The sequence below is a fragment of the Schistocerca serialis genome, chromosome 12 (genome assembly GCF_023864345.2).
Source record: "Schistocerca serialis cubense isolate TAMUIC-IGC-003099 chromosome 12, iqSchSeri2.2, whole genome shotgun sequence".
In the NCBI taxonomy this organism is placed as follows: Eukaryota; Metazoa; Arthropoda; class Insecta; order Orthoptera; family Acrididae; genus Schistocerca; species Schistocerca serialis.
In genome coordinates, this window is record NC_064649.1 from 117,006,505 (window position 1) to 117,030,071 (window position 23,567).

Sequence of the window (23,567 nt, forward strand, 5' to 3'; positions counted from 1 at the left end):
TTTACAATGAGCATGAGACGCTCGCTAAACCCGCTGGGCAGAACAGGTAATAGGATTGTGGAAAGGGCCAAGGGTTGAGGTCAGTTTCTGCTTCTAATTGTCATTTATTGTAATTTAGCAACTCTTTCACTGCTGAAGGCCTTCAACAAGAAATCTTAACAAGATATAAATCCAGTTAAGATAGCAATAAAATAATTCAAAAAAACAACATATGCAAAGTGCAATACAAATGGCTGAGGGCCACAATCAGACTTCAAAATTTCAAAATATATTACCATAATCTTTAAAGGCAGAAGGCCACAGTGTTTAAGCTTGAAAGATAAGTTTAAAAATTAATTTCGCAAAATTTTAAGAAACAAGCAATAACTATAAGCCTAAAATTTAAAATAGCTGACAACAGATAATTAAACACCGGTGGCACTCAGAAAGCCTCCAGGGAGGTCGGTCTGCCCTCGTTCGCTTAGGCAGGTGGTGAGCCCAACTGTACTTGATCCATCGGAACCCAACCAGGGGGCAGCCACGGACCGACCGACACAACAACTTGCTTCCCATCAATCAGTACATGAGAACCCCAACCGGCAATGTTGCAAACATGATAACCACAATGGAGTACATATTAGCTGTAAAAATTACACACCATGTTGGACAGCGACAACAGGTGAGGAAAGGACACTGCCTGAAATTACATTAGTGACCAGGGCAGGTAACCGGAACACTAACGGCCACTAGGCAGAAAATTCTGCTGGTACACTTGAATTTGAAACACGGTAATAGTTAACTCGCTGAAAAGAACACTGCCTGAATTTACGTCAGTGCCCAAGGCAGGTAACCAGAACACTAACGGCCACAAGACAGAAAATTCCACTGCTTCACTCAAATCGTAGTCTACCAAAATAGTTAATTGCACCGCATGGCGGTAAAATTTCAGCAGTAGAACCACGCGGTGTTGCTTACCGGAAAACCTCCCTAACAGCAAACCACAGAAGCGGACCACCACAACATGAAACATGTGGCTCGGGTAGTTGAAACCACTACTAAACTTTGACGTCCTGCATCGGCGAACCACGAAGCTCGTAGCGATTGAACAGCTCCACACACTCTCCGACACTGCCCTGCCAGCGGCCCCAGCCGACCGAACCGCGTGGATAACTTCCCTCGTCCGCAACAACCGACCGACACCCCCCAGACCCCCTTGCCGGAAACTGTATGCACCAAACCAAAGATGGTACATGGCACAAATATCGATACACATCACTGCTGCCACACATAGAAGGAAGAAGAACCATGACGTAACCGTGACAAGGGCGGGAAACCAAACACAGATAGACAGTGAAATTTTTGAAAACGCATAGTTGGGAGAGAGCACGGCTCAGAGTACATCAACAGAATTGGGATATTTAATTTCATGAAACACTTAGTGTTATTTTTCTTTTCGTCTGTTAATCATATATACATTTTTGTTTACTTTGTTTTGAAGCGTCTTGTCTTGTGTGCATAGTGTTTAAATTATACATGACAGACATTTGCGGTTGGCTTGATATGTCTTGGAATTCTCTAGAGTCATATAAGAAAATGTAATAGTCATATTTTTATGAAGATTATCATATAACTGTCACTGAGTTGTACATTCCCTTCACCATTCCACCTCCACTTTTCCTGCCATAAGTTTTTTGTGTGTTCAGATGGAGCCCACCAGATTTTCTCTCCTGTGCCAATTTTTTAACCTCAGCGTAGCAATTACACCCAATGGCAGCGTTATTCTGCATCACAAATCCAATGCTTTGATTCTCTCCTTTTCCAGTTTTTACACAATCCATGATTCACTTCTATAGGGTATTCCACATTCCCCGAAATTTCTTCTGCCAAGTTAAGGTCTATGTAAAATGCTAGTGGAATCCTTTTGATAAGAAATGCTCTATTTGGACGTGATAGTCTGCTTCATTTGGTTTCATTTGTTCATCTGGCATGCATTATTTTGCTTCACTTTTTCTAGTACTAAAATTATGAAGTCAGATTTGCTCCTAATCTCATTTCTGCTGCTCCTCGATGCTTTTGTCTTTTTTTGGTTTATCCTCAATCCGTAGTCTCTGCTCATTAGACCGTTCATTTCATTCAACAGGTCCTGTAATTCTTCTTCATTGTGATAAAGGACAGCAATGTCATCAGTGACCCTTGCCAAATTTTAGAGGGCCGTCCATGCACTGTGCTACAGACCAGGTTTTAGCAATGCGTCTCCATGTCAAGCAGAAAGATATGAAATGTTATAAATGTATGCTTTCCCCACATATACGAGTCCTGGTTGTGGTGACAAAAGACACATATTACTCGTGTTGTGGGGGAGCCCTTTTTCCATTGCCTGCTTTGGCCTCATTGTAGCTTTTCAACTATCATTATATACAGCACTTTCACTATGTGTGTTAAAATATTATTAATGATTTCGTCTCAAAAGTTGAGTACAGTGTGTCAGGGCAGACTGATACGTAGCATAGCTCGACGTCTAGGTTTATTGACAGGTGACTGGTTGTAAGTTAGCAAAGCCAGCTAACATGAATATTAAATCTTGGTTAATATGACAGATTGATCTTCTACAGTGTAGGCTGAAGTCTGTTAGCTTGGTAGCTGATAGTTGGATTTTCCATTATTTTTGTGTTTTGTGTTTACATGCATCCAGGAACCTGCCAAAAAAATTATCAAATAAAGTGTTTTTCTCTGAAAATTCTGTATCATTGCACTCTAGCAACTGCTATGTTAATGTTGTTACATTAAACACTTGTTATCTGTTCTGCAATCAGTATGAAAACATATTGTTACATGATTGGCTATAGAAATCAGCTGGTTTGCTATCTCAAATTACCACAAGTGTTCGCAACAGGTGTTACCAAATACCAGCATACTATTATGAACTCTTCGAAGCTAGAGTGTAGATGGCCGCTTCTAAACTTTTACCGGGAATCTTATTATTGATATCTTTTCATTCTGAGTTTTAATCCCTCTCCTGAACCTTTATTTCTTTGTTTCATTGCTTCAATGATATGCAGAGTGTTTGGAAATTCCTGTTAGAAACTTCTAGGACTTGTAGAAGGGGAGTGAGTACATAATATTTTGAATGATCATTCCCGTGTTGCAGCCTTTTGAGAACGTGTTTGTTAGGTAGGTATGTGACAGGATAATCATTTTGAGGGTGGTTACGTCAGATGGCTGATGTCACTTCATGTCTGCTCTACCTCTCTGACCTGATTCGAGCCTCGTTCGCGTGTCTGTGAGTGTTAGAGCAACATGGTTGAATACATGTTTGCACAGTACAGTGACATAATCCTTCTGAATGTCAAAAATCACGGTAACGGAAGAACTGCACATCATCTTTATCGAGATTGTTTTACACAGTGTCAGACTCCATCACATACTATTTTTGCCACCTACCTTCACTGCAAGCAGGTGTGACTGTATTGCTCCAAGGAGACACCACACACCCACGTTAGAGGAGGCCCTGCTGCATTGTATTGAAGAGAACCCATCAACGAGTACACGAATAATTTCTTTGGCTACTGATGAGTGGAATTGTAAGACAAGTGATGTACTGGGTCATGCCTAATCAATTGCTTGTAAAAGTAGTTGCAGTACTAATGTGTCTTCAAACATTTGTAGCATGGAAATGGTACATTTATGGACACGGCTTCCAGTGAAAATATTGTCTACTCACACCCCTCTACAAGTCCTAAAAGTTTGTAACGGGAATTTCTGAACTGTACAGATTGAAAAGTAGAGGAGAAAGAGTGCATCCCATGTATAGCTCCCTAAGCCTTTCCTTCTTACAGTTCCCTCTAGGCTCATGCACATGTTGTGTATCGTGCATGTTTCCATGTAATGTATTCCAGTTTATCTGAGGTTTTTAAACATATTGCTATTAGAGGGTGTTATTGGATGCCTCTGAAATTTTGGTTGTGGTAACAAACTTACACGAGCGAGTGGTGCACTGGTTAGCACACTGCCCTTGCATTCTGGAAAGTGGTTTGAATTCCCATCCAGCTGTCAAATTTATGTTTTCTATGATTCCCCTAAAGTGCTCCAGGCAAGTGCCAGGATGGTTCCTTTGGAAAGGGCAAAGCCATATCTTTCACCTATGCTTTCATAAACTGAGCTTGTGCTGTCTCTAAAAACAATGTTGTCAACTGGACATTACAATTTAATCTTCCTTTCTCTTTTGACAGACTTACCTGTAGCACAGACCCAGGTCTAGGTTAGGTCTATCTATCTATATCCAAATCCTGCTCCAGCTACTGCCGGGTCTGGGTGCTGACGAGTCCTCTCCATTTGGCTCGGTCCTCCCACCACTTTTTTTCCTCCACTTGCTGCCAGGTCACACCTCTCCTGTCTACAGATATTCTCACTCCCATTTTCCACCGTGTTCTTGGGCGCCCTCTGGGTCTTTTCCCATCCATCTTTAGTTCTTCCATAATATTGGGGAGTCTCTGCCCATGCATCCTCTTAACATGCCCATACCATCTTAATCTCTTTTTTTCAATTTCTTCTCTCATACTTTCTTGTTTAAGGTCCTTTCTAATCTCTACATTCCTTACTCTGTCCATTCTTGTTTTTCCTTTAACTGCTCTGAGAAATTTCATTTCCCCTGCTTGCAGTCTGCTCCAGTCCCTTTCTGTCACTGTCCATGTTTCTCCACCATAGGTGACAATAGGGAAGTAATAGTTCTTATACATAAGGAGTTTTGCTTTTTCTGAAACTTCCTTATTCCAAACCAGGTGTTTTATTGTTTGGTAGAAATTTCCTCCCTCCTATTAATTTTGTTAGTTATTCTTCCAACCCTAGATATTTCACTCCCTAAATAAGTGAAACTTTCTACCACTTTGAGGGGTTCTCCATTCAAGGTAATATTTCTCTCGATCCCTTTCTCTCTTCCAAATACCATTACTTCACTCTTATGTTTATTTATTTTTAATCCATACCTTTTCATTATTTCCTTCCGCGCATCAAGCTGTAACTGTACATCTACCTCTTTATCACCCCATATTACCATACCATCTGCAAACATCGTCTTTTTGTCTTTTTATTTTACTATATCTAGGTTAGGTCTGAAGGGGATAATTTGCTTGAGAGTCGAAGCTGAGGAATGTAAATGTCAGATTAAGTTTATGGTAATAGACTCACCTAGAGCATAGCCTGATGTTTACGTTAGTGTCATATTTAAACACACTTTGCCGTAATTCACACACTTTTTTTCATCAAAGCTAAAATTGCCTGGTAAATTTAGAAAACACATATTACGTAATGGACAAGTCTTTGATCAGTATTTTGATGTTTATTATGTGCATACATAGCCCGCCCAGTTGGCCGTGCAGTCTAGCGCACGGCTTTCCGGACGGGAAGGAGCGCCAGTCCCCGGCACGAATCCGCCCGGCGGATTTTTGTCGAGGTCCGGTGAGCCGACCAGTCTGTGGATGGTTTTTAGGCAGTTTTCCATCTGCCTCGCCGAATGCGGGCTGGTTCCCCTTATTACGCTTCAGCTAAACTATGTCGCCCATTGCTGCGCAAAGAAGTTCTCCACGTACGCATACACCACCATTACTCTACCATGCAAACATAGGGGTTACACTCTTCTGGTGTGAGATGTTCCCTGGGGGGTCCGCCGGGGGCCGAACCGCACAATATCCCTGGGTTCGGTGTGGGGCGGCGGAGGGGTGAAGTGGACTGCGGTAGTTGTCGTGGGGTTGTGGACCACTGCGGCTGCAGCGGGGACGGAGCCTCTCCATCGTTTCTAGGTCCCCGGTTAACATAACATATCATAACATTTTGTTAGAAACCGATGTTAAGAATACTGGTATGTAATTTTTTGTGTCCGTTCTTCTATGCTTCGTCTAAACTTTAGCCACCTCTGTTTTCCTCGAGTCGTTTGGGGCTTTGCGCTGGGCGAGAAATTCACTATAAATGCAAGGTAATCGAGGGCCCAGTGCCGTAGAATACTCTCTGCAAAACCGAACTGGGATCCCATTCGGACCAGGTGACTTATTTGTTTTCTAATCTTTCAGTTGCGTTTCAAAAATTGTTCAAATGGCTGTAAGCACTATGTGACTTGACATCTGAGGTCGCCAGTCCCCTAGACTTAGAACTACTTAAACCTAACTAACCTAAGGACATCACACACATCCATGATCGAGGCATGTACATACATGTACATACTTCATCCACAAACTGTAAAAAATTCCTGAGGGTGTCTACTTTGTAACTTTTACCACATATTGTACCATTTCCTTACAACATCAAGTTATGCAAAACATTCTGTTATGTTCTAATAATTTCCGGGTATGCAGCCGGATCCCGTCGACATTCTGCCACGATATTTTGGCCCAGAGATGTCCGGCCATCATCAGGTGAGTACACAACTACTGAAGAGCCCAGGTGCAGTCGCGGTATTTATGCCAAATCTCGCGCATGCGAAATGTACTGGCATCCTATAGCGCATGCGTCAGGTGTTGACATGCGCAGCATAGCCGCGTTGTACGTGCTGCCTTCAGGCATGCGCGAGATTTGGCATAAATACCGCGACTGCACCTGGGCTCTTCAATAGTTGTATACTCACCTGATGATGGCCGGACGTCTCCGGGCCAAAATATCGTGGCAGAATGTCGACGGGATCCGGCTGTATACCCGGAAATTATTAGAAGCAGAAATACGCCGGGAAAATTTCAGAAGTCACATTCTGTTATGTGTTTGTATGCTGTTATTGCGTGTTCTGTTGAGAAGCAAAAATGCTTCAGACATTATCTAATATTTACCTGTTACAGTCAAAGAACGAATTAGAAGAAGTGGAGACAGAGAGTAACTCCAGGCTGGGAGCGAGCAGGACAGAACAGCCGTCGCCCGGCCAGCAGGAAGACGAGGAACGGAGGCCGGCGCTCCCGCACGACAGTCCGATGTCGACGTCGGAGCCCGGCTGCGACCGGGACCGGCTGACCTCGCTGTACCATGGCACGTGGCCCGTGGAGCACGGCCTGTGGCACAGTGGGCCCAGCTCTCTGGGTGCCGGCAGTGGCAACCCCAGGGGTCTCCACGCGCAGCTCAACGGCAGCCAGGTAGCGTCTGCCGTCGCTGCTGTGCTTTTGTAATGTTGTCTCTTTGTCAGTCCTCAGTAGGTAGATGTACCGGGTGATCAAAAAGTCAGTATAAATTTGAAAACTGTATAAATCATGGAATAATGTAGATAGAGAGGTACAAATTGACACACGTGCTTGGAATGACGTGGGGTTTTATTAGAACCAAAAAAATACAAAAGTTCAAAAATTGTCCAACAGATGGTGCTTCATCTGATCAGAATAGCAATAATTAGCATAACAAAGTAAGACAAAGCAAAGATGATGTTCTTTACAGGAAATGCTCAATATGTCCACCATCATTCCTCAACAATAGCTGTGGTCAAGGAATAATGTTGTGAACAGCACTGTAAAGCATGTCTGGAGTTATGGTGAGGCATTGGCGTCAGATGTTGTCTTTCGGCATCCCTAGAGATGTCGATCGATCACGATATGCTTGCGACTTCAGGTAACCCCGAAGCCAATAATCGCACGAACTGAGGTCTGGGGACCTGGGAGGCCAAGCGCGACGAAAGTGGCGGCTGAGCACACGATCGTCACCAAACGACGCATGCAAGAGATCTTTCACGCGTCTAGCAATATGGGGTGGAGCGCCATCCTGCATAAACATCGTACGTTCCAGCAGGTGTTTATCAGCCAGGCTGGGGATGGTGCGATTCTGTAACATATTGGCATACCTCCCACCCGTCACGGTAGCAGTTACAAAACCAGAATCACACATTTCCTCGAAGAAAAAAGGCCTGATAACGGTAGGTGTGGTAAATCCAACCCATACCGTGGCTTTCTCGTCGTGCAATGGAGTTTCCACGACAGTTCTAGGATTTTTTATAGCTCAAATTCTGCAGTTGTGGGTGTCGACAGACCCTCGGAGCATGAAATGACCTTCGTCGGTCCACAACACGTTACTCGACCAATCGTCATCTTCCGCCATCTTTTGTAACGCCGACACCGCAAATGCCCTCCGCTTCACTAAATTGCCAGGTAACAGTTTGTGATGCCGATGGCTTTTGTACGGATAGCATCAGAGGGTACGCCTCAGTGCCAACCAAACGGTAGTGTATGGAATGCCGGTGCGACTGCACGAGCGCTGACTTCCCCGCTACAGTCTCCATTTCTTCCTGAACTTTCTCAGCAGCCTTGTGCTCGGTCGGCCACTACGGGGTCGATCGTCTAAACAATCCGTGGCTTCGAACTTCGAAATCATTCTCGCCACAGCTGCATTTGTCAACGGACTTTTACCCGTTCGTATCCCCTTTCTATGGTGATAGGATGGTAACGCTGAACTAGCACTTTCCCCATTCTGACAATACAGCTTCACTAAAAGCGCCTTTTCAGGTAACATCAACATGCTGTTACTGCTGGCGCATCTGATTCTCTCCTCATTACAGCTCCTTTTATACAAGATTGTCATGTGTAGTCACTGACGTTTTGCTGTCCAGCGCCATCTGTCAGACATTTTGTGTTTTTAAACCCCATGTCATTCCAAGCATGTGTGTCAATTTGTACCTCTCTATCTACATTATTCCGTGGTTTATTAAGTTTTCAAATTTATACTGACTTTTTGATCACCCGTTATTATTATGACGGCATTGAGATACAGAAAAAGACATAAAGGAATAACTCTTCAATGTGAGTGAGGTAGCCTGAGGAGTGTAACTGAGGTTTGCCTGTAATAAGACTGAGACACTGAGTACTACTGGGGATTGGGAAACACCAGTAGCATATCTGGGAGAATATACAACATGAAGAATGAGGGAATAATAGAGACTAGTGTTGCCTGCGTTCGATATTTGACCAACTGGATCAGTGGATCTGACGTGCGATAAAAAATGCCGTCTATATCAAAAGTGATACACTCCATGCAGAACTCTGAAATTTTAGTGTCAGAAATGACCCGTAGCATGATTTCCCTTTCATTGTTTGATCATTTGAAGTGAGTGCTCAATATTGAAAAATAAATTTTGTGTATTGAGGGCAAAATAACTTCTGACAACACAATGCGAGTGCCATTATGTCGCGTAAAGTAACAGCAGATGTGATATGATTCGCATTACTAAATATGGACTGTAAATTCTTCAAACTGCAATAATAACTCTTAAAATTATTTGAAATTATGTTTAGTGCACATTTAAATCTTATCTTTTAAAAACAGGAATAGCATTATGATTATCAGCATCCACGTTATTCCTGTTACTTTGTCTATGAAAAAATCGTGTCCCTCTATCGCTTTGTCTTTCAGTCCAACTCTTTATTGTTCTTCGAGGCATCACCTTAAACAAACATAGTTTCTTTGCAATAAGGAAAATCGTAGCTATTCAAAATGAGAAAAAAATTATGCTAATAAACGATTGTTGCCCCTAATGATTTCTTTACTAAATTTCATTTTCCACTACTGACAACATAAATGAAGTAGCAGCTGTGACATTGTAGCTGCTTATTGCGCGTTTGTTACTGCAAATGAACCCTCTGCAACATTTAAATATCAACGTCCATAGAATTCGATTTCACGAAACATTTTTACTTTCATGTTTCATTTTTACCACAGAACCTGATTGGTATTGAGGGCAGAAGTTAGGCAGCACTCCACTAGTGGATGTTCACTTATTGGAGATTTTAGTGTCTGATAGAGAAGTTATCATCAAGGTTATGAATATAGAAATATTCTACTTCCTTTTGCCATGGCTACGAATGCATGTGATTTTGCCTTTGTGCACATCTATGGCAAAGTACCTTTCGAATTATATGTTTCATTGGCTTCCTTGTACAATTAATATTAAAAATTGGTACTCCAGTTTTCGTGTTCACGTATTAATGTTATAATGATGAAGATGATATGGGCCTTATATATGACGAAAGATATATACTGTTTTATATTTATTAAGTTAACATATATATCTCTGAGCAGTTTTCTGTAATGTACATTAAAATTATGAGAGTTAACAGTGAGTGACCATGCTCCAGGAGAAAAGCTGACAGCAAATAGTTCACAGCACGAATGTCATATATCGCAAATATTTTGTACGGAGTGCATAACTCACAGCGCAAACACCAGATGTTAACTGGAAATGATCGTAATGCCACAACAACACGCTCAATGTGTTGTATGGTATGCAAAATTTTCATTTGCCATAGACACGCAGTGAGCTGTCAAGTGTCCCATGACATTGAGACATTATAAATGGTACAGCATGTTCTTGCAAAATGGACTGCAGATACTTCATCCAGGTGGAAGGTTGTACGATAGAAACAAGGAGCAAGATATTCAACAAGCTGTGACTTGCCCATAAAAGTCACTCCACCGCTTATCGGCAGAGCTGAAGACGGATCTAATGTCAACAGATCTTTTGCGTGGGACTACGTCAAGTCAACTGTGTATGCACAAAGTGCACAGAATTTTGCCAATCTGCATAGGCAGATTACAGCGGCCTTTCAGCAAATCACTCCAGAAATGCGCCACACGGTGCGACGTGGACATTAGGTTGATAAGTGCCGCATTCTGTATGTACTGTTAATAAGCAGTAAATGTGCATCGTTTTGTTGTATATAATGTTTTTCTTTTCTGGTATCTAAACATAGCATCCTGTATTTACAGACAAGCAATGGTTCTGTATACAGCTGAGACTATGTAACAAGAGGGACACACAGTGCAGAACAATTATAAGGTAAAACCAGGATGAAAAGGTGTAAGGTTTGGAGGGTCATAGAATAACAAAAGTGTATGGGAAACGATGGATAGTGCAAGAGGATATAGGATAAGGACAGAGAATAACCAGTGAAGCGGACAAGTGAAGAGGATACTGAAGACCTTGAAAAGTGAGTGGGAGAGACAAAGAGAAAGGATGAAGATGTGCTAGGAGGAGGAGAAGAAAAACACAATCCTTAAAGGAGCTATCTGTGATTCTACATAGGGAATAATGAAAGGAAGAGGAAAAATCGTTTTTAGCTCATATATTTCTGCAGCTGAATAAATGCAGTTTATATTTACCACACATGTTTTGGCTCAACTTTTTTGAAGCATCTTCAGTGGCCTGAAATACTTACACATTTTCACTGACATATTCTGACATTGTACTTGTGAATTATAAACAGTTTGGCATTTCCGTCCTCACCATGTATTTCATTATTTACAGTATGTGTATTACTTTTGCACTACATGAATGTGTGGTACTGTTATGCTGGTGAAACTGATCTTGTACGTCCTGCATTATAAATATTTCACCATTTTGTCTTCTTTTTTGAGGTTTTTCAACTATGGAATATATGTATATGATATTAATGGTTTTTTATACACTCCTGGAAATAGAAAAAAGAACACATTGACACCGGTGTGTCAGACCCACCATACTTGCTCCGGACACTGCGAGAGGGCTGTACAAGCAATGATCACACGCACGGCACAGCGGACACACCAGGAACCGCGGTGTTGGCCGTCGAATGGCGCTAGCTGCGCAGTATTTGTGCACCGCCGCCGTCAGTGTCAGCCAGTTTGCCGTGGCATACGGAGCTCCATCGCAGTCTTTAACACTGGTAGCATGCCGCGACAGCGTGGACGTGAACCGTATGTGCAGTTGACGGAATTTGAGCGAGGGCGTATAGTGGGCATGCGGGAGGCCGGGTGGACGTACCGCCGAATTGCTCAACACGTGGGGCGTGAGGTCTCCACAGTACATCGATGTTGTCGCCAGTGGTCGGCGGAAGGTGCACGTGCCCGTCGACCTGGGACCGGACCGCAGCGACGCACGGATGCACGCCAAAACCGTAGGATCCTACGCAGTGCCGTAGGGGACCGCACCGCCACTTCCCAGCAAATTAGGGTGACTGTTGCTCCTGGGGTATCGGCGAGGACCATTCGCAACCGTCTCCATGAAGCTGGGCTACGGTCCCGCACACCGTTAGGCCGTCTTCCGCTCACGCCCCAACATCGTGCAGCCCGCCTCCAGTGGTGTCGCGACAGGCGTGAATGGAGGGACGAATGGAGACGTGTCGTCTTCAGCGATGAGAGTCGCTTCTGCCTTGGTGCCAATGATGGTCGTATGCGTGTTTGGCGCCGTGCAGGTGAGCGCCACAATCAGGACTGCATACGACCGAGGCACACAGGGCCAACACCCGGCATCATGGTGTGGGGAGCGATCTCCTACACTGGCCGTACACCACTGGTGATCGTCGAGGGGACACTGAACAGTGCACGGTACATCCAAACCGTCATCGAAGCCATCGTTCTACCATTCCTAGACCGGCAAGGGAACTTGCTGTTCCAACAGGACAATGCACGTCCGCATGTATCCCGTGCCACCCAACGTGCTCTAGAAGGTGTAAGTCAACTACCCTGGCCAGCAAGATCTCCGGATCTGTCCCCCATTGAGCATGTTTGGGACTGGATGAAGCGTCGTCTCACGCGGTCTGCACGTCCAGCACGAACGCTGGTCCAACTGAGGCGCCAGGTGGAAATGGCATGGCAAGCCGTTCCACAGGACTACATCCAGCATCTCTACGATCGTCTCCATGGGAGAATAGCAGCCTGCATTGCTGCGAAAGGTGGATATACACTGCCGACATTGTGCATGCTCTGTTGCCTGTGTCTATGTGCCTGTGGTTCTGTCAGTGTGATCATGTGATGTATCTGACCCCAGGAATGTGTCAATAAAGTTTCCCCTTCCTGGGACAATGAATTCACGGTGTTCTTATTTCAATTTCCAGGATTGTATGTGTGTGTATGGGGGGAGGGTGGGAGGGTGTTTCCATCTATTTCAAGTCTTTTGATAGGTTTAGCACTGTGTTGCTGTTTGTCTATGTTCTGTCATTTATCAGTTGCTTGTTCTCTGGTCTCCACATTTCATTGTAAGAGAAATGACTTAGCACATATTTAGAAATGAATATAAAGAAATGCAGCAATCATTCCACATTTGATCACTTAAAACAGCATAGTCATCACCCCACAAATACGAGGTGTGAGACAAAAGTAGTGAGACTAACAATACTGTGCATAGTCTGCCAACGCTGTGTTGTACTTGTGCAGACCAGTGTGTTCATCCCTTTCGGAACCTCAGTCCGTGTTTCAGCTCCGTACGGCTGTCATCTGATTTTTAAGAGTACCATCAGCGAAGTTAAATTTTTTTTTTTTTTAAAAAAAAAAAAGCAGAGCCCAGCCTCCGACAAAATCTCGAATGTTTCTCAGGGATATTTCGAGCATTTTGGTATCTGTATGACTAAAAGGTTAAAACGGTGCATGGTACCAGTTGAAGGTTGCCTACCTAACAGCTTGCAATGGGAACGATGATTTTATTTTCAATATTTCATATGACTTTGACCTAATTTTAAAAAAAAATGAAATCGCTGTTCCCATGTACTCATGAAGGGGTATAAAGTTACGTTTGAAAGTTGAACATAAAAAGTATTAGAAACGGTATACGTGTTTTGAGCAATCGCAACTCACGGCGAATAAATTATGCCGACTATATTCATCCAGTATTTGAGGATGAGGCCACTTATCGAAACTACAGGGTGTCCGAAAAGTCTTTCCATGATTACATGAATTGATAGGCTAGAAGTAAGATACAAATATGAAACTGGTGTCTAATTGTTTACAAACTATCAAAGTTTTTTTCACACATCAGTAAACTTCCACATGAGCACCCTTCCACATGAGCACATGGTAGCAAGTAGCACATCTATGCGATATTCAATTTCCGCCCACACATTAGCCAACATCACTGGAGGGATCGATTCAACGACTGTGGTTATCCGTTGCCGCAGCGTTTCAAGATCTGGTACACGTGTTTGGTAGACCTCGTCCTTGACATAACCCCATGAAAAGAAGTCTAATGGGGTTATCTCAGAAGAGCGTGGAGGCCAAACCGTTGGCCCATAACGACCAATCCATCGCTCAGGAACGGTCATATTGAGATAGGCACGGACGTCCAAACCCCAATGAGGCGGTGCACCGTCTTGCTGAAACAAGACATTGGGGTGATATTGAAGCAGCGTACAGCATACAGAACAGCATACAGTTGCAACATGTCCAGATACACTGCAGATGTGATGGTAGCCTCAGTGAAGAAGAATGACCCGATAATTCGATCGTGCAATAGTGCGCACCAAACATTCACCTTTGGACTGCCTCTGGTGCACTCCATGACCTCACCAGGGGGTTGTGAACCCCAAATGCGCACGTTATGGAGATTCACTGCTCCACTGACAAAAAAGGTCGCTTCGTCGGAAAAGGCAATTCGTCTGAGATAACCATCATCATCCTCAATACGTGATAGCATTTCGACCGCAAAGTCATATCGACGTGTACTGTCATTGGGCAACAAGGCGTGAACGATTTGCACTTTGTATGCACGAAACAATAAACGTTTGTGTAAAATGTCATGGAGAGAGCTTTTTCGCATCTGTAATTCACGTGAGGCCCTGCGCACCGATTTCTTCGGACTTCGCAGAAAAGATGGCCTTACAGTTTCCACCCTGTCTGCTGAGGTTCTTGGTCGACCAGACCTCGGAAGGTCAGCAGCCGATCCTGTGTTCTTGAACCTCTCGTACCAGGCTTTAATGCTCTTGACAACAGGTGGATTCCTTCCAAATGTTGTCTGGAAGTGTCTCTGCACTGTGGTTGGTGATCGTCTCTCATGGTACCACAGGACACACTGTGCCTTCTCCTGATTGGTTAACATGGCTTCTTGGGCACTGTACCACATCCACTACTTACGTACTGCGAACCTAAAAAAGAAAAAAAAAACTTTCATAGTCTGTAAACAATCAGACACTAGTTTCATATTTGTATTTTACTTCTAGCCTGAGTTATCAATTTATGTAATCAGGGAAAGACTTTTTGGACACCCTGTACATATCCTGCAGAGCAGCCTAGATGTCAGGGGTTACCTATGCGTAGGAGTTAACAACGCCTATCACCCCACCAGCCTCATCCCTATTGGAGCTTCTGTTTCCTCCAGACAAATAAGTATTCTGTGTGCCAAATTTGATTGAAATTGATCCAGTGGCTTAGGTGGCAATTTGGGAAAAACACACACACACACACACACACACACACACACACACACACTTTTATACATGTGTGACTATTGCAGGACAAAAGTGTAGTGGATAATATGCACGAGTTCGTATGATTTTACTGTACTTGTTACGTATAGAATAATAAAGACAAAAAAATTTACTTTTGAGGTAAACTTAGAAATAAGGCTTCAGTAGTGCTTTTATTTAATTTGATAATAAATCATCTCATTAAGCTACAGGTAAGTCAGTAAACACATTTTTCACAACTGTTGCCATATTTTGGTACCACCCCTACACGTGTGTGTGTTCTAACAGGAGATATCCAGCACCGTAAGCTTTACATCGTCAAATGGCGCGGGCCCCCCCTCCGGCGCATGTTCCCTGGAGAGCGAGCGCCGGTCGTACAGCTCCCAGCAGCTGGGCCACAAGGTGGACATGGTGTACAACCTGCTGTCAATGCTGCGCCACGAGCGCCAGGACATGAGTCGCACCCTGCTCGCCATGTCGAGCTCGCCCGAGAGCTGCGCCGCCATGCGCCAGTCTGGTATGTCACTCAGAAGTTATTAAGTAGCTCCGTGTTTTGTAGCTTGTGTTCGTGGTAAGTGTTGTGTTATGGAACATCTCTGCTGAACTGAAGGTTGCAGAGGAAACTACAGAAAAGCTATGGCTACAATCTGGCTATTGACTAGTTTAAGTCTATTCAAGAATTGCTGTATGATATTAAACAGATTGGGAAGGAGAATGAAATTGAATCTAAATCTGAAAACATTTCTGATGTTGGCCAGACATTATAGACCTATAGACCTATGGTTTTGTAGCTGCATTATTTCACTCTCTTTTTGCTGCTAAAGTTACGCTCGCCACGGAGAAATGCAGATAATTTTTCCTTTTAGTGTTCAACTATTGTTGTTGTTGGGGTTGTTGTTGTTGTTGTTGTTGACGTTGTCTTCAGTCCTGAGACTGGTTTGATGCAGCTCTCCATGCTACTCTATCCTGTACAAGTGTCTTCATCTCCCAGTACCTACTGCAACCTAGATCCTTCTTAATCTGCTCAGTGTATTCATCTCTTGGTCTCCCTCTACGATTTTTACCCTCCACGCTGCCCTCAATACTAAATTGGTGATCCCTTGATGCCTCAGAACATGTCCTACCAACCGATCACTTCTTCTAGTCAAGTTGTGCCACAAACTTCTCTTCTCCCCAATTCTGTTCAATACCTCCTCATTAGTTATGTGATCTACCCATCTAATCTTCAGCATTCTTCTGTAGCACCACATATCGAAAGCTTCTATTCTCTTCTTGTCCAAACTATTTATTGTCCATCTTTCACTTCCATACACATCTTTCACTCCCATACACATCCCTACGCTCCATACAAATACTTTAAGAAACGACTTCCTGACAAGTCTATACTTGATGTTAACAAATTTCTCTTCTTCAGAAACGCTTTCCTTGCCGTTGCCAGTCTACATTTTACATCCTCTCTACTTCGATCATCATCAGTTATTTTGCTCCCCAAATAGCAAAACTCCTTTACTACTTTAAGTGTCTCATTTCCCAATCTAATTCCCTCAGCATCACCTGACTTAATTCGACTACATTCCATTATCCTCGTTTTGCTTTTGTTGATGTTCATCTTATATCCTCCTTTTTCCTTTTAGTGTCCAACTATATTGATGAATATACCTATTACTCTCAAACTGTAATGGATCATTGACAGCCCATTCTGCCATTGAAAAAAGAGAAATATACTGTGAGGTTTTAGTTAATATTCTCAGTTTGCTTTAACAAATGCCTGCAAGGTGGATGCGGACGTCAAACGTCTTCTAAATACTTTCTTTTGTGCAATGAATATGCTTTGTCTAATTGATAAGCTACTCCAGAACATCATCCCACAGGTCATCTGGGTATAAAAAATGTGCAAAATACATGTATACAAAGATCTCTGTGTCCTTGAAATTGGTCATCATTCTCTTGGTAAATATAGCAGAACCTGAATGTTTTATCAGGTCGACTATATGGTATTTCCAGTTTAAATTTCCATCAGTTTTCACGGCCGAAAACTTGGAACTTTTTTGTGTTGATACACTTGTACAAAGACAAATTCTGTGGAGTTCACTTTATAGTAGTGTGGAAAATATTAATTCCAACAGTCTTTCAATTTTAGTTAATTGATGCTTCATTAGATAAATGAAATTTGGTTGAATGGGTGAAATATTTGTAAAATTTAAAATACAATATAATTTCTTGCATTACATGAGCTACAATTGACAAACAAATTACTCCTCACCAATTAACTTGTAACAGCTTGACTACTATCACATTGAAACTTCCTGGCAGATTAAAACTGTGTGCTGGACCGAAACTCGAACTCGGGACCTTTGCCTTTTGTGGGCAAGTGCTCTACCAGGTTCGCAGGAGAGCTTCTGTGAAGTTTGGAAAGTAGGAGACAAGGCACTGGCGGAAGTAAAGCTGTGAGGATGGGGCATGAGTTGTGCTTGGGTAGCTCAGATGGTAGAGCACTTGCCCGCGAAAGGCAAAGGCCCGACTTCGAGTCTCAATCCAGCACACAGTTTTAATCTGCCAGGAAGTTTCATATCAGCGCACACTCCACTGCAGAGCGAAAGTCTCATCCTGGATACCATCACATTGTTTGCCAACAATGAAACTGTCATGCCTTGTTTCTGTGCAGAATGGATGTGTTTTTACTGCTGAGATTGTAGTAAATTTATGCAATTTCCTGAGACACTCATGTATCAGTCTACTCCTAGCTCATGAAGAGAGTAACAATGCAGAAAGTAATAACAAATAACATAAATACATTACATAGCTTCCCGTAACAAATCTCAACATCCGTTGAAAAGTATGATGTTTTCTTCTTCTTCTTCTTTTTCACCATGCATAAATCAACATTTGTTGGCCTTCCTTTTCTCCCAGTTCATACGCAATGAATGGGCTAGTTTTTGTTGCGGAGATCACATATGTCGATTAGTTTTTGTCTCTTCTTCCTCAAAACCTCGTGTGTTTGTGATTTTTCTGATTTCATTTCTCTTGTGTAGATTTGAGACCCTAATTCTCTCATGGTTTTTTTCCGTTTGTTTGAACCAGTTCAGTCTTGTAGGTTTGTTCTTTAAAAATGTATGGATTTTGTGCGTTAACTTGTTTGAGTCCATTCTTTCTAAATTTCCCATGAATTGGATTCTTCTCATGCGCATTGTGTCTGTTATTTTGGAGATATTTTTATATTTTTATGCATTTGGTTTTGGATAATGCACACCATCTTTAGTTCTTGGTCCTAGGATATTTGTCATTGTTTTACATTCTTTCACTTCTAATTCCCCTTTTAGTGTTCTGTGTTGAAGGTTTAGTGTCTCAGATGCATAGAGAGCTTTGGGTTTAATTACTGTTGTGTAGTGTTGTATTTTGCAGTTCCATGAGAGACTCTTTTTGTTGTAAATGTTTTTTGTTAACTGAAACACCATCTCCATTTTCTGGACTTTTGATCTGACAGATTTCTTTTCAGTCCAATTTTCTGCAATCCATTCACGTAAATATTGAAATTCTTTTACTTGAGGGATGTAGTTATTACCAATTTTGAGATCAGAAGGTGCATCTTTGGTCTCAGTCATAAATTTTGTTTTTTCAAATGAAATTTCTAATACTATTTTTGCTGCTTGCTCTTGTAATAATTCTAGCTGTTTCTGTGCATCGATAATGCCTTTGGAGATCAGTGCCATGTCATCAGCAAATGCTGAACAGTTTAATTCTATGCCCTTACGTTTTGGTCCCAATCTGTGTGCTGGTGCACCTGCTTTTCTCCATTCTCGAACAGCTTTTTCAAGAGTACAATTGAAGAGCACTGGGGACAGTCCATCCCCTTGTCGCACTCCTGTGTCTATTTCAAATTCTGTGCTCAATTCTCCCATAAATTTTACTTTGGATTCGGTCTTGTGAGTGTTTCTTTTATGATGTTTGTGGTCCTTTGATCTAGTCCAATTTCTGCTAACACTTCAAAAGGGGATTTTTGGTCTATACTGTCATATGCTATTTTAAAGTCAACAAACATGATGACATAACTTTTGTTTGAAGTACTATGCAAATATTTCATTGAGTTTTTCAAGTTAAGGATTTACTGTACGCGTCATCGACCTTTTCTGAATCTGCCTTGGTATTCGCCTAGTTTTGAATCCAGCTGAGGTTCTGATCGGTTTAGTAGGGCTTTAGATAGAATTTCGTATGTTATTGACAATAAAGAGATTCCACGATAGTTGTTGGAGTACGATGTTTTAATATTAGATAAATTCATGCAAATAAAGTTTCCAGTCTACATGCACAAGTAATAACTTAAAAATTTCTATTTTTTTTTTTATTTTTTTTTTTTTATTGCCACACTACATTAATATGATGTGAGATATTTTTGACAATGCAAAACTGGATAAGCTGAATTCTTCAAGTTAAAAGATAGCCCACAGTTGCCATATTCCCTGTTGCTATTTTTTTCTTTAGTCTCTTGTATATGAAAATAGATTTTACTGTAAACATGAAGATCTATTAAAAGGAAAACTCTATAATTTTAATAAACATTTTTGGAACAGCGATCATGTGTAATATCATACCACTCTGCAACTGATCATTCCATTATTACATATATCACCAGTGGCAAATAAAGTTAATATAAGACAGACAGACTGAATCTAGCATGGGTGTATACTTGCAGTTGAATCACAATTCACATATTGACATGATGCGCAATGCCAAAGACCTTCACAACATCGTTGACTTTGAAACCATTGTGGTAGTACCACCTTAACCTGTAGATGGCACACTGAGTATACATTGTCTGTGCAGTTACTTTAAAGCTTTTAATTGATATTTTATACAATATTTAAGTAGTTCCATGGTTGTAAAGAGATATTTTATACATAACTGTTTTTATGTTATTATTGTACTTTGTTTACATTTTGACGATCATGTGAACCCGTTTTACACTGATTGGTTGACGTGAGGTAGAGGGAGAAGAGGTAGATGGAGCATCTTCGTATTTAAGCGTATGCCAATCACTTGCTGACACCAGTTGACATCACAGCAGCTGAGATGAATGCTCCACTTACCATCTTCGAAGGATGCCATGGGTATAACAAGTCTTATTGTATTTTATCCTTATAAGCATTTGGTTATATTTTATTGTCAATCTAGTAAGGTTTCTATTACTTTCTAAATTAAATTACAGGTCTGATGACGGTCATGTGATACGACCGAAACCGGTCACCTATGTTCTCGTAGCATTCGTGGTGCAATCGAGACTGAATTTTAAAAAAGAAAAATCCAGTAAGGAAGAGTAAAGTTCTGAAAGCTGTTATTGATTTTTTTACTGCTCAATGAAAACAAACTTTGTGTAATGGATTGCTGGACCTTGTTTGTAACACTGTACCTGACTTGTTACTCTTATCATTAACTTTTGTGAAACATAACTCGATTTAAATGGAGTATGAACCACTCGAGAATATTGTTATCATAAGATACAAACTCACAAAAAGGAAAAAAAGTCCTCCTGATTATGAAAACAGGGAACTAACATTTCTTGCACTAATGTTTTAATATCTTCTCTTTTCCATCCAATTCTTCCAAGAGGTGATAGTACCGCCATTCTCAAAAACGCAGGAACCATATATTTGGCTTTTGTTTCAACCCTGGTGACTGATGGACTGCCAGTCTTCTTCTCTTTTGAACCGTGATGAGGTCAACTGAATGATTTGTTTATCAACCCCTGAGAAGCAATTATATGTAATTTGGGTGTGTTAGTGGAGAGAATGTTTGACTTGTTTTTGGGTTTCTGTGCTTATCTTGCCATCTGGATTGAGGTTTCCCACAGTTTCCCTAAAATGTGAGATACGGTTCTTTTAACAATGTCACGTATGTTTTCGCTCTCCATCTGTGTCCAGCCTGAGCTCACACACTGTTCGTAATGACCTCATTTTGGATAGGACATTAAACAGCTTCCTCGTCAGTTGTCCATTGTGCATTCCCGTCGGAGTTCCCGCTCGCTCAGGTACCTCTTCCCTGTGCCGCAGGCTGCCTGCCTCTGCTGGTGCAGCTGCTGCACTCGCCGGGGCAGAGCGCGGAGGTGCGGGCGCGAGCTGCGCGTGCGCTGCGCAACGTGGTGCAGGCGACGCCGGAGCCCGACAGGCGCGGGCGGCGCGAGGCGCGCGTGCTGCGCCTGCTGGAGCAGCTGCGCGAGTACTGCGAGACCCTGAGGGCCACGCTGCAGGGGCAGCCCTCCCCGCAGGACGGTCAGTCGAATCTTTGCTTTCTACCTTACCTAACATCTGAATAATTATAGTCGCCTACAAATCTGCAGTGCACTGATCAAGGCGTTTACAAAACGTTATTTGTTACCCCTTCATCTGCTTCTTCCTTCTCCTTCTCTCAGTTTTTCGACATTTGCCTGTTTTGTTCTCATGCTGTGAGGTTAAATCGGGGAGCGATGACTGTTTAGCTTTAACTCTTTCACTGCTACAGACGTGCTCCGTGCATACCGTGCTGAGGCAGCTTTTGTTATGGCTGTACTGCTCGCCAGATACTGCTGCGTGTGCTGAGAGATGGCGCTCCAGCCGATGTGAGATACTTATCGTGCAATTTTTCAAAAATTATTTTCTGAAAAAAAAATGTTTTTTTGCATATCTTATAGTCCGGTATCTTCACTCAATAAAGATCTGAATTTGTGTTTGTTGTCCATCATACTTACTGAGCTGCGTCAAATTAGGTAAAACATTGAACGAAATTTTAAAAAGTTTGCAGAGCTAAAAATGCATTGTGCAAACTTTGTGTATGATTGATAATAGCTCATTGATTGCAGTGAATGAAATGTTGATAAGGTATCAAAATTTTTTTATAATTGAGGGCAGAATGATATCTCATTTTGTTCTCAAGTTATTGGGTTTTATATGTGAAGGACAGTCACACACAATGCGCCCTTTCATGTCCTTGCTCATCACAAACCATGGGGTCATAACACTTGTCATACCTCATAAATGATTCAACATATAGACACGAGATTTTTTGCAAATCATATATCATACACTGAGGCATATATGTTATATGATAAATACTCGAAACTTTTTTATTCACCAAAATGTGGAAGTAACTTGTTCACGGTAGTGAGAGGTCAACAATACAGGATGCCTTCAGACATCCATAGCACTGTAGGAAAATTCTAGCGGCACATTTATAGATGTCAACAACACCTGGAGAATGGCATAGTAGAATGTGTATACATGTCCACAGCAGAGAAAAAATTAAATTCAAGAAATATATTTTGTTAACAAGAAGTCCATCACTTTTAACTGTGGACCTAAAAAATCCGCATTTGTGACAAAAATAACATTTGCAAAATAAAAATTTGTCTGTGCACTCGATGCTCTGGTGCCAAGTCAGTTATGGGCTGTTGAATGGTTTCCATAAGATACACACTATGTAATACAGTGTAACAGTCAGCCATGGGACTAGCATACCAGACCAAAAAAATGAGTGCATTTGTCTGCTAGCCAAAGTTCAAAAGTTGGTTAAAAGTGAACACTTCAACGTGGCAGCTTTAGATGTCTGGTGTTTCGAGTTGTGGTTGCATCAAATACTGGTAGAGTTCAGATGTGAACTAACATGTCTGCAACACTGCCAACCTTAGCAATGGTAGCTGTTACTAAATAGTTTGTGTTGTTTATTGCTCTTTGTTTTCCTTTCTTTTTTTGAAGCAAGTGGACAGACTGACCCTGGTCCACCTAGGAGTTTGATAACGACACTCGCAACACCGCAAGGGATCAGCAATCTCTTTGACGATGTGTCTATTCTGTTTTTGCAGAAACACAGAACGAAGAGGAGAGGGAGGCGGGGCTTGTTTCACTGTGTGGATCCTTTTCCCTCTGGTGGTCATAATTCTAGTTCGTTTGCATTTGCAGCCAAAAGCCAGTTTTTTTCATTTCTGCAATTTTCAATATAGTGACCGGAAAACAAAACCTGTACAACTGCTAGTCCTAGCCTCTCCTATTACACTTGGAAATAGAACAAGGGAAGAAAAGCTGTCTAAAAGCCTCTGCATGAGGCATGGATTCTTCCATGTTATCTTCATGGTCTGTACACTAAATGTATGTTGGCAGCAAGTAGAGTTGTTCTGCAGTAAGCACGAAATGTTTGTTTTCTAAATGTGCGCAACAGTGCCTTGCAGAAACGGCATAATCCTCCCTCCAAGGATTCCCGTTAGAGTTCAAGAAGTATCTCCACAATACTTGCAGGTTGATCGAACATACCATTCACAAATCTAGTAACCCGCCTCTGTATTACTTCGATGTCTTCCTTTAATCGTCTGTTATTTAAAAGAAATTGTGTTGTTCCATGAGCTTTACAATTTGTATGTCATAGTCAGGTACCGTGCTTTTGTGCTTCATCCGGTGGGTGTTTCTG

At 42.0% G+C, this 23,567-nt stretch overlaps 1 protein-coding gene across 1 annotated transcript in view; it reads left to right on the forward strand.

Moving 5' to 3' along the window:
• Positions 1–23,567, forward strand: part of LOC126427981 (uncharacterized) — a 724,905-nt gene that overhangs the window by 484,244 nt on the left and 217,094 nt on the right. Inside the window, exons 6-8 of the mRNA XM_050089866.1 lie at positions 6,798–7,085; positions 15,429–15,657; positions 21,185–21,403. Coding sequence (XP_049945823.1) covers positions 6,798–7,085; positions 15,429–15,657; positions 21,185–21,403 — 736 coding nt within the window. The remainder of the gene's footprint in view (positions 1–6,797; positions 7,086–15,428; positions 15,658–21,184; positions 21,404–23,567) is intronic.